Genomic DNA, 12026 nt, shown 5'->3' on the forward strand with positions numbered 1-12026 from the left:
ACCCAACCTCAGTTCTGAGGCTGTTGTGTTGGGTGACAGTCAATTGACTCTGGCTTCTATCTTTGAGCAGTGTTGTGCCTTATGGTGTTGTGCTGCAGTGTGGTGGTGTGCAAGCCAGGTGTTATTCCAGAAGTACTGGGGCTGCATACACCTAGGGTTCCCTTCCCCTAGGTGCCCTGTTATTACTGCCCTTGCAGTTTGGGGGTTATCTTTCAAAAACGGATCAGGGGCTACCTCCACAGAGTTCTTTTGCTGCTTGGTGATTGCCTGCCCTTGGGGTCAGCTGGGGTTTTTCCTACCCCTGTTTGGCCCTGGGTATGAGGTAGCATCGTCGCTGGCAGGGGCGCAAGGTACTGTGCAGCTGTCTTATATTATACATAGCAGCCGGTTCTGTTCCTCCTGGAGACGTTGTGCTTTTGAGGGACGTTTCTTTTTCGTTTTGTTTCGTTTTGCGTGGTAAGGGTCTGCCTGGTGTGGCTGTAGGACTACTTGTATGATTTTAGTGGCCCTCCACTAGGTCCCCGTGACTGCACACATCACAGGAGCTCAGATTTTGTTTGTTTGGTAGCTCTGGGATAACTGGATAACAGTACCTTGCCTGGGCTTCCCTTAGCAGTCGGCCTAAGTGCCCTACAACCCCCTATTGGGCTCATTAGTTCAATGGATGCATCCTCTGAGTCCCATCTTGCTTCGTGCGAGTTTTAAGATTGCTCTGTTCCCTTGTCTCAGGGTAACACTCACCATCTTTGTTTCTGCCATGCTGCCTGTTGGGTCAATAATACCTTTGACCCAGAGTTCTGCAAGTGGTGTCCCTTGCTGTACGCCAATTCACCCAGTTCATTGATATTGATATTCAGGTGCAGGCAGCTTCAGCCTTGCATGCCTGGTTTAGGTTGCTGCAATATGCTAGGTTGGTTGCCTTTCCAGGTGTCCTGTGGCTGCCCCACTTTGGTTATAGGGACCTGGACTTAGGGGTGGTCTGCATCTGCAGAACAGTGTTCTTCATCTGCGCCCTCTTGTCCTTTTCCTGCTGTGGTTCATCCTGGTCCCCCGCCCCCTTCCCTTCCATCTCATGTTCCCAAACATCTGAGGGTTTTGGAGTTGGGGCCAGGCTTTCTAGGTGGTGAGACTCGGGTGGCCTTGAGGACTGCCCCTTCCGGATTGGCGATGGAGACATTTGAGCCTGTTCCTCCTGCTGGGAAATTTAGGTCATGTCAGCAGGCCCCCTTCTTTCCTGCTTTTTAGTGGACTCTGCCTTTTCTCCAGCGGCAGAGAGTTTGGAGGACAGCTCGGCCCTGGGTCCTGCCATAGAGATTGGAGAGGAGTTGACTGTGGGGGTTCGGGCCCCATTTGACCCCACATGGGTGTTGGAACCCATGGCACAGGGCTTGTTGTTACAGAGGGAGGTTTTTTTATTTTATCCCCTCTCCCCTCCCTGTACAAAGTTTGATATGGGTTCGACTCCTCCCTGTGTTTAGTTCTGGGTTCCCTTGGGTTCCCATCGATTGACTGTTGCCACGGTCTAATATATACACATCAGCCCGCTATAGCTCCAGGGAGCTGGAGGGGCTTTCCACAGAAAATAAGCCTAAAATTAGAAGAAGAATAATGAACATTTCCACCATTTTACAGAACTTTTTAACATATGTATGTATACTAATAAAAGATAAAAGATAAAAATAGAAGGGGGAACCCATTTGTTGTTAACATTTAACCGAAACATGTCTAATTTTTCTATCAGTACAGTACAGTACACTGTACCTGTATTTTCTTTTATATATAATAATTCAACATCCAAAGTGATGTAAGCAATCTGTAAAACTCTAACTGGTTAAGTGGTTAAACTGTAAATGTGCTCACCGTCGTCTTCTTAATGCATTACTTTGACCTGGGAGTCCAAAAAATCCACGAGGTATCACCATCTGCGGGTTCCCTCTTGCAGGCCGAGATTTTCCTAACGCAGACAATGAGGAAAGGTGGGCTGCATAGCCATCAGTCAAAACCTGTGATACAAAAAACAAAATACATTTAATGTATAGCAATTTATAATACAGTATCAATTTAATTTATATCAATTTTCTCTCTCATCTTTAACAGTACTTTGGTCCACTAAAATGCTTTAAGAGAATATGCAGAATTTTACCCCAATATACATTTTATATCTACATAATTCTACAGAAACCCAAATAAAATAATATACAATATTTTGTAAAGATAATATATCTGAAGAACTTATTGTCATTCCACTTTCATATTATAATTTCCGGGCAGGACCTCTTAGTAGCTTGCCAATGCTTACGTTCCAATACCACAGAGCCTCATGCCAGGCCTTTGACACATACACTCACCTATTGGAAGCCAGCACCAGAAGCTTACTCTTTCTACAAGGTGAAGGAAGTTTGGTAATTCAAAATCTACCTAAAACTGAGGAATCCCACCTAAAAGGTTAGGCAAAATCAAACTAGCTATTGCATTAAAGAAAAAACCAGCGTTGAATATAATGAAACGCCATATTCTGGGTGAGCCCCGGAGGCTCCCTGGAGCTTACCAGGCTAATGTATGTTATATTAGACCGGGACATTAGCTAAGGAGTTCAGACCTACCAGGGACCAGCGCCAGAACCTGGCCCCTTCAGAGAGGTTTCAGGGAGCAATGGCCTTGGAAAAACCCTTGTGGTTGGGGTTTTCCTTATCTGCCATCGACCGGGGTTAGGCACCCAGAAAGGTAGGCGTAACAAAACAAACCCCACATGGTAAAAAACTAAAACAAAAAAATGAACAGAGAGGTAGAAACTCCCTACAATCCCAAGGAAACAAGCAAACAAGCAAACATCACACTTTACTGCCGCGCCGATCATCCGCACAGCCCTCCCCGCCCCGAGAGGGGAGGGGGGAGCCCCGGACCTACCGCTCCGGCTGCCAAGCTTCAGTTCAGAAGTTAAGCTTCAACCAACGCGAAAAACTGCCGACTGGTGGGAGAGAGGGTTGCCAGGGAGCCTCAGGGGCTCACCAAGAAAATGGCGTTTCATTACATTTAACGCTGGTTTTCTTGGGGAACCCCTACAGCTCCCTGGAGCTTCATACCCAAAGAGAAGGAAAAGAAAGGGCTAACCCGGGAGGCGGCCGCCACAAACTCTGCAACGCAAAGCCAAGACAACAGGCTGCAACCTGCAACCCAAGGCAACAAGAATGCACTGGAGCAGATGCGCATAAAGAATGGGCGGCCAAGAATCTGTGTGACCCTCAAATCTCTGCACCCGAAATGAGCCGTAGACGTCACCAACACAGCAGCAAAAGCTGCAAACGTCTGAACAGCATGGGCGCAAGGACAGACCGCAGGCTGGAAAACTGAAAAACTGAAGACCTGGGAGACCCGAGCCCTGAAACAGGGAACGTGGGGAAAACCGGATCAAACCAAAGCGCATCTCCAGACACGGTACGCAGGTAACAGCAAAAAGCGCAACCGGACAACACAGGACACACCCCTGGCCAAACCAATCAAGCATCAATAACCCAAGAACCCCTCCGGAAAACAACCGTCTCGACCGTTGCCAGGATGGAGAAAGGCTGCAAACGTACAAACCTACCACCAGTACCAGAGAGCAGAAACCTGAACCGAAGGAGCTACCACAAACTGAGGAGAAGATAAGAAGGCACCCTGATCAAGGACCAGTACGGCTCAAGCGAAGCATGAGCAGGCCGGAGGTGAAACAAAACAAGAGAAAGCGTACGAAACGGGGTAGATGTGACGTCCACCCCGAACGCAAGCCGGAGCGGCTCCACCTGCGGCGGATAAAATGAGGCAACAGTAAGAAACATCAAATAACTGTAGTCCTGAAAACCAAGAAAGGGCAAGACAACCGATGCGAAAGAGAAGACAACCTACGAAGTGAAAGAAAAGGTGCATAGAAACACTAGGAACGTCATACTGTCGCCAAGATGAAGCTCTCAGGTGGGACACCATCAACAAAGTCACCTGATCACCACAGAGATGGTGATACCCGCGTCAAAATACCAGACGCAAAGAGCTGAGGAAAAGGCCGAAGCAGTCACTTACAGGAGCGATTTGACCTGCAGAAAGAGCCGGATCCACGGAAAAACCCCCGGGTTCGGACACCTATCAAGCAGCGTCTGAAAATAAAACTGGGGCGGCCACCAAGGAACCATAAGGACTACTCTCATGGGAATGGGCTCCAACCAGGCCAGAACCCAAAGCAACAGCAGGACCAGGAGAAGAGGAACAATTACCCCCACCTCAACCAGTCCTGCCGAAAGGCATCCACCGTGAATGCCTCGCAGGCGCATAAGAGCGCCACAGAAAATGGGCGATACCTAGACCACGCCAACTTGAAGACGTCCATGGCCAGGAGTCCGTATGTCCGACAGAGCCAACGAAACGAGTCGGCGACAACTGGCCAATCCGCGAACAGAGGAATGAACCGAGACAGCTGTCCCCCAGGACGCAGGACACACCCAACATGAACCTCACAGTTAGCCAAACACCGAGAGTCCAGCAAACGAGCCACTCTAAGGAACCAACCCCAAACGTCAACACCTAAGAGAAACCCTGTGGTTCCACAAAGAACCGCCAGAGAACAGTCCGAATGGAGCTGAATAGTAGAGCACCGAGTGACCCAAACCCTCTGAAGCGCAAACCTGACAGTCTCGAACTCCTGAACCGTGCTGTAAGCCCGACGGACGGACAGACCCCACGCGTCCCCTAGGGGTTTCTCAAGGTCCTGAGTGCTTAACGAGACTCACTCTCAAGTAACCCCCAGGCAGGGTACTGCTAACTAGCGCCCAAAACTACCAAGCAAACTCACTGAAGCTAAACCCCAGGAACGTGTACATTCACGGGGACCTAGCAGGGGGCACCACCAGAGAAGAACCATAATAGGTCAAGCACAAGTGGGAAATAAGCAGGGCAGAACCCACCACAAGGCAAAAAGAAAAAGAAAACCCCACAAGAGGACAGCGTATCCTTGAGAAACAGAGCCGGCCGCTATAATCGGTGAAAACAAGCTGCTCAGCACCTCACGCCCCGAACCAGAGCAAACAGCCTCTTACCACTAAGGTAAACAAGGGAGACAAAACACCCAAGTACCCAAAGGGCGGCCGAAAAACCGAGCAGTAAATTGGCCCAGCCGAGGCAGGACCCAAGGAACTTGTGGAAGGTAACCCCAAGCTCCAAGGGCAGTACTTACAGGGCACCTAGGGAAGGGAACCCTAGGCGCATGCATGCAGCCTGAGTACTGGAGAATAACTCCTGGCTCTCGCACTCCTAGAAGAAAGCCACCACACTCAAAGCACAGTGCTGAAACTATGTCTGGAGCCAGAGCACAAGATTGGGGTCTCTAGCATCAGCCTAAGAACTGACGGGTGGATAGCCAGAATGGGGGATCTGGGGCACCCCCCCTTTCCTCCTCCTGGGGAGGGGGGAGCTGCGCAGACAGCGGCGCAGTGTTGTAATTACCTAAGTGTAAATACCTAAGTGTAGTTACAGGATGAGAGCTACGCTCGTGGTGTCCCGTCTTCCCAGCACTCTTTGTCATATAACGCTTTGAAACTACTGACGGTCTTGGCCTCCACCACCTTCTCACTTAACTTGTTCCAACCGTCTACCACTCTATTTGCGAAGGTGAATTTTCTTATATTTCTTCGGCATCTGTGTTTAGCTAGTTTAAATCTATGACCTCTTGTTCTTGAAGTTCCAGGTCTCAGGAAGTCTTCCCTGTCGATTTTGTCAATTCCTGTTACTATTTTGTATGTAGTGATCATATCACCTCTTTTTCTTCTGTCTTCTAGTTTTGGCATATTTAATGCTTCTAACCTCTCCTCGTAGCTCTTGCCCTTCAGTTCTGGGAGCCACTTAGTAGCATGTCTTTGCACCTTTTCCAGTTTGTTGATGTGCTTCTTAAGATATGGGCACCACACAACAGCTGCATATTCTAGCTTTGGCCTAACAAAAGTCATGAACAATTTCTTTAGTATATCGCCATCCATGTATTTAAATGCAATTCTGAAGTTAGAAAGCATAGCATAGGCTCCTTGCACAATATTCTTTATGTGGTCCTCAGGTGATAGTTTTCTATCTAGAACCACTCCTAGATCTCTTTCTTTATCAGAATTCTTTAAAGATTTCTCACATAATATATAGGTTGTGTGGGGTCTATGTTCTCCTATTCCACATTCCATAACATGACATTTATTAACATTAAATTCCATTTGCCAAGTGGTGCTCCATATACTTATTTTGTCCAGGTCTTTTTGAAGGGCATGACAGTCATCTAAATTTCTTATCCTTCCTATTATCTTAGCATCATCAGCAAACATGTTCATATAATTCTGTATACCAACTGGTAGATCATTTATGTACACAATAAACATCACTGGTGCAAGAACTGAACCCTGTGGTACTCCACTTGTGACATTTCTCCATTCTGATACATTGCCTCTGATTACTGCCCTCATTTTTCTATCAGTCAGAAAATTTTTCATCCATGATAGAAGCTTACCTGTCACCCCTCCAATATTTTCCAGTTTCCAGAACAACCTCTTATGTGGAACTCTGTCGAAAGCCTTTTTTAGGTCCAGATAGATGCAGTCAACCCAACCATCTCTTTCCTGTAATATCTCTGTGGCTCGATCATAGAAACTGAGTAAATTCGATACACAGGATCTTCCAGATCGAAAACCATACTGTCTGTCTGATATTATATCATTTCTCTCTAGGTGTTCTACCCATTTAGTTTTGATTAGTTTTTCCAATACTTTCACTATTACACTTGTCAATGATACAGGTCTATAATTGAGGGGGTCTTCCCTGCTGCCACTTTTGTAGATTGGAACTATGTTAGCCTGTTTCCACACGTCTGCTACGATTCCTGTAAACAGGGATGCCTGAAAGATCAGGTGAAGTGGAATGCTGAGCTCAGATGCACATTCTCTCAGAACCCATGGTGAAACGCCATCTGGGCCAGCTGCTTTGTTGTGTGATGTCATACTCGTTTGCTCGTTACTTTTAGGGGAGTTCTATCCACTTTTCTGGCTTTTGGTAACAATAATTTCACCAGAATAGGGGTTTATTTTGGGATGCTTATCTTTCTGGGTGCCTGACCCGGTCGATGGCAGACATAGAATGCTTCCAACCACATGGTGGTGTCTATAGGCCATTGCTCCTCGTGCCTCTCTGAGGGGGGCCAGGTTCTGGCTCGTGGTCCCAGGTAGGCCCACAGAACTCCATACACATGACTGATGCCAAAGTCTGACTCTTAGCATATCAGCCTAGTAAGCTTCGTGGAGCCAAAGGGGCTCCCCCCAGGAAAAAAAAAAATTGAACAATTTAAAAAAAAAGTCAAAGGTTTGTTCAGTGTATGTCAGGTAGGTTTCTCCATTATTTAAAAAATTGAATATCATATTGATGTTTTTCGGCGGTAGAACGGATTAATTTTATTTCCATTATTTTAAAAGGGGAAATTTGTTTTGAAAGACAAGCGTTTCACATGATGAGCTCGGTGTTGAAACAGATTAAATTCGTTAATCGAGGTTCCACTGTATGATACACTGAACTGCATAAGTAATTAAATATGAACATTACCTGTGCAAGTGCTTGCTGCTTTTTGCTTGCTTTTCCAACTATATAGATCTGCTCAGGTTTAAGGCCAATGCTACTATATACATTAATGTCCTTTGCACTGCCATAAGCTGCCATAATTACCACGGCATGATCCTGTGAATGAGAATGGATATGAAAAAAAATCCTATTAACTACTACTGAAAAAGTTGCAAGATATCCCATTGTTGTCAACAGATAAATACATACAGCACAGTTTATTGTAATACTTGGCATATTGTTACTAACCTGTATTAGCACACGTAAATAGTCTGCCTTATGGCCTAATGGGTCTCTCGAGAGTCCATCAGCAAAGGAGACAAGGCCATGAGGAAAATTATGTTGGGCAAGCCATGAGACGACTTTCTGTTGTTGCATATCAGGCCGGCCTGTTACATAAATTATTAAATATCCCAACTCTTGCCAGTGCCTGGAAAACAAAAACCATTACTTGTAAAATTATTCAGTGAGTAGTGAGTAATGAATTTATATGTACAATATTAAAGACAAGTACATTTTTTGTTGGTCAGTTGCAGTTGTGGAAGGTTGAAAGTTGAGGAGCACCAGAGTTTTTTTTAAATTTGGGATGGATGAAGAAACAATATCAGAGTAAAAACTGCATAACAGTCAATGAATATCTGGCAAACAAAAACAAAAAGACTAACATTGAATGTAATGAAACGCCAAAATCTGGGCATATCTCGGAGGCTCCTCATCTATCTAATCTAAAATCTACATCTAGAATCTACAATGCTGATCTAGTCCCAAACAACTAGGTGCCCTCAGTCATCTAGCTTTTTTAGGCCCACCTAAAAAACTAGCGTTGAATGTAATGAAACGCCATTTTCTGGGTGAGCCCCGGAGGCTCCCTGGAGCTTATCGAGCTAATGTATGTTATATTAGATCGGGACATTAGCCAAGGAGTTCAGAACTACCAGGGACCAGCGCCAGAACCTGGCCCCTTCAGAGAGGTTTCAGGGAGCAATGGCCCTGGAAAACCCCCTTGTGGTTGGGGTTTTCCTTATCTGCCATCGACCGGGGTTAGGCACCCAGAAAGGTAGGCATAACAAAACAAACCCCACATGGGAAAAAATTAAAACAAAAAAGCCAACAGCGAGGAAGAAACTCCTTACAATCCCAAGGAAACAAGCAAACAAGCAAACATCACACTTTACTGCTGCACCGATCGCCCGCGCAGCCCTCCCCACCCCAAGAGGGGGAGGGGGAGCCCCGGACCTACCGCGCCGGCTGCCTAGCATCAGTTCGGAAGTTAAGCTTTAACCAAGGTGAAAAAACCACCGACCGGTGGGAGAGAGGGTTGCCAGGGAGCCTCCGGAGCTCACCCAAGACAAGAACACAACCTATAGCACTGTATCGTCCTTTGCAGATGACACTAGGATCTTCATGAGAGTAGGCAACATAGAGGACACGGCGAACCTCCAGTCAGATGTAGATCAGGTCTTTCTATGGGCTACAGAAAATAATATGGTGTTTAACGAAGATAAGTTCCAGCTCATGCGCTATGGAAAAAATGAAAATATAAAAATGGAAACCACGTACAAAACTCAGGCAAATCATAACATAGAACGAAAAGGCAATGTAAAGGATCTGGGTGTACTCATGTCGGAAGACCTTACCTTTAAAGAACACAATAAAGTAGCCGTCACAACTGCAAGAAAAATGACAGGTTGGATAACAAGAACTTTTCACACTAGAGATGCTATACCGATGATGATACTTTTCAAAACGCTTGTGCTCTCTAGAGTGGAGTACTGCTGCACAATGACAGCACCTTTCAAAGCTGGAGAAATTACTGACCTGGAGAGTGTGCAGAGATCCTTTACTGCTAGAATCCACTCAGTAAAACATCTAAACTATTGGGACCGACTAAAGAGCCTAAAACTGTACTCCCTTGAGCGCAGGCGGGAGAGGTACATAATAATTTACACGTGGAAAATATTAGAGGGGCAGGTCCCAAACCTGCACACAGAAATAACATCACATGAGACCAGAAGACATGGCAGGATGTGCAGAATACCCCCGTTGAAAAACAGAGGTGCAACTGGTACTCTGAGAGAGAACTCTATCAACATCAGAGGTCCGAGACTGTTCAACACGCATTCCACTACACATAAGGGGCATAACTGGCCGACCCCTCACAGTGTTCAAGAGAGAACTGGATAAGCACCTCCAAAGGATACCTGATCAACCAGGCTGTGACTCGTACGTCAGGCTGCGAGCAGCCGCGTCCAACAGCCTGGTTGATCAGTCCGGCAACCAGGAGGCCTGGTCGACGACCGGGCCGCGGGGACGCTAAGCCCCGGAAGCACCTCAAGGTAACCTCAAGGTCAAGGTAACCACCCAGAAAATGGCGTTCATTACATTCAACGCTGGTTTTCTGTGAGGAGCCCCTACGGCTCCCTAGAGCTTCATACCCAAAGAGAAGGAAAAGAAAGCGCTGACTCGGGAGGCAGCCGCCACAAACTTCCGCAACGTGAAGCCGAGATAACAGGCTGCTACCTGCGACCCAAGGCAACGAGAATGCACAGGAGCAGATGCGCATAAAGAATGGGCGGCCAAGAACCTGTGCTACCCTCAAGTCCCTGCATCCGAAATGAGCCCTAGACGTCACCAACACCGCAGCAAAAGCTGCAAACGTCCGAACAGCACAGGCGCAAGGAACAGACCGCAGGCTGGAAGACTTAAAAACTCTTCGAATGACCTGGGAGACCCGAGCCCTGAAACAGGGAACGAGGGGAACCTGATCAACCCAAAGCGCATCCCCAGACACGGTACACAGATAACGGCAAATACTCAACTGGACAACACAGGCATGCACCCCCGGCCGAACCAATCAAGCATCAATAACCCAAGAACCCCTCAGAAAAGCAGCCATCTCAACCGTCGCCAGAAGGACAGAGAAAAGCTGCAAACGTACAAACCTACCACCAGTACCAAAGAGCAGAAACCTGAACCAAAGGGGCTACCACAAACTGAGGAGAAGATAAGAAGGTACCCTGATCAAGGACCAGGACAGCTCAGGCAACGCATGAGTACGCCGGAGGTGAAACAAGACATGAGAAAGCGTACGAAACGGGGCAGATGTGACGTCCACCCCGAACTCAAGCCGGAGCGGCTCTGCCAGCGCCGCACAAAACAACAACCTACGAAGAACAAGAAAAAGTGCATAGAAACACCAGGAATGTCATACTGTCGTCGAGACAAATCTCGCGGGTGGGACACCGTCAACAAAGCCACCTGATCACCACAGAGATGGTGGTACCTGCGTCAAAATACCAGACACGAAGAGCCGAAGAGAAAGCCGAACCAGTCACGTACAGGACCAGTCCCGACTTGCCGAAAAAGGCGGAGCCGCGGGAAAATGTCCCGGGTTCGGACACCAATCAAGCAGCGTCTGAAATAAAGCTGGGCCGGCCACCAAGGGACCATAAGAACTACTCTCGTGGGAATGGGCTCCAACCGAGCCAGAAGCCGAAGCAACAGCTGGACTAGGAGAAGAGGAACAGGTACCCACACCTCGACCAGTCCTGCCAAAAAGCATCCACAGTGAACACCTCGCAGGCAGGTAAGGACACCACAGAGAAAGGGCGATGCCTAGATCACGCCAACTCGAAGACGTTCATTGACAGGAGTCCATACGTCTGGTAGAGCCAACGAAATGAGTCAGCGATGACTGGCCAATCCGTAAACAGAGGAATGAAACGAGACAGCTGTCTGCCAGGACACAGGACACACCCTGGACATGAACCTCACGATTAGTCGAACCCCAAGAATCCAGCAAACGAGCCACTCTAAGGGACAAACCCCAAAGGTCAAACACCTAAGAGAAACCCTGTGGTTCCGGCAAAGAACTGCCAGAGAACAGTCCAAATGGAGCTGAATGGTAGAATACCGAGTGACCCAAACCCTCCGAAGCGCAAACCAGACAGCCACGAACTCCCAAACCGTGCTGTGAGCCCGACAGATGGACAGACCCCACCATCCCCGGCCAACCTAGTGAGCACTGGTCACAAAGCCCCAGACGAGAGATGACCCGTCCGTGAACACATCGAGCAAAGGCTCGGGAAGGTGCCAAGGCACGGAACCCCGAAAATCCCAAAAAGGAAGCTGGTGACGCAGCACCAACACAAGATCCCCGAGGAACGAACCCAACGATCGCAAGAGAGGTGGAAGGGGAGTTTCTTACTTAGGTAATTACACTTAGGTAATTACACACACAGTACACCTGTACATGTGTACACACACACATACACTTGAAAAGAAAATTACAAGCCACCGACCAGTGGGCAGACAGCACAATGCCGACCAGGCAAAGAAGGCACAAAACTGCATCAAAAGGCCCACCTCCACAACAAAACCTCAAAGTCCCAGCACGACCACAACATGTGCCAAGA

The 12026-nt window shown here is 47.6% G+C and overlaps 1 protein-coding gene across 12 annotated transcripts in view; it reads right to left on the bottom strand.

The window, feature by feature from the left end:
• rdgB (retinal degeneration B) overlaps positions 1–12026 on the bottom strand; it is a 507955-nt gene that overhangs the window by 81375 nt on the left and 414554 nt on the right. For all 12 annotated transcript variants that reach the window (XM_069311958.1, XM_069311951.1, XM_045726080.2 and 9 more), the window contains 3 exons: positions 7861–8041; positions 7597–7728; positions 1861–2003 (listed from right to left, as the gene is read on the bottom strand). In XM_069311958.1, the coding sequence (XP_069168059.1) occupies positions 1861–2003; positions 7597–7728; positions 7861–8041 (456 nt within the window). The remainder of the gene's footprint in view (positions 1–1860; positions 2004–7596; positions 7729–7860; positions 8042–12026) is intronic.

The sequence above is a fragment of the Procambarus clarkii genome, chromosome 71 (assembly GCF_040958095.1).
Source record: "Procambarus clarkii isolate CNS0578487 chromosome 71, FALCON_Pclarkii_2.0, whole genome shotgun sequence".
Classification (NCBI taxonomy): domain Eukaryota; kingdom Metazoa; phylum Arthropoda; class Malacostraca; order Decapoda; family Cambaridae; genus Procambarus; species Procambarus clarkii.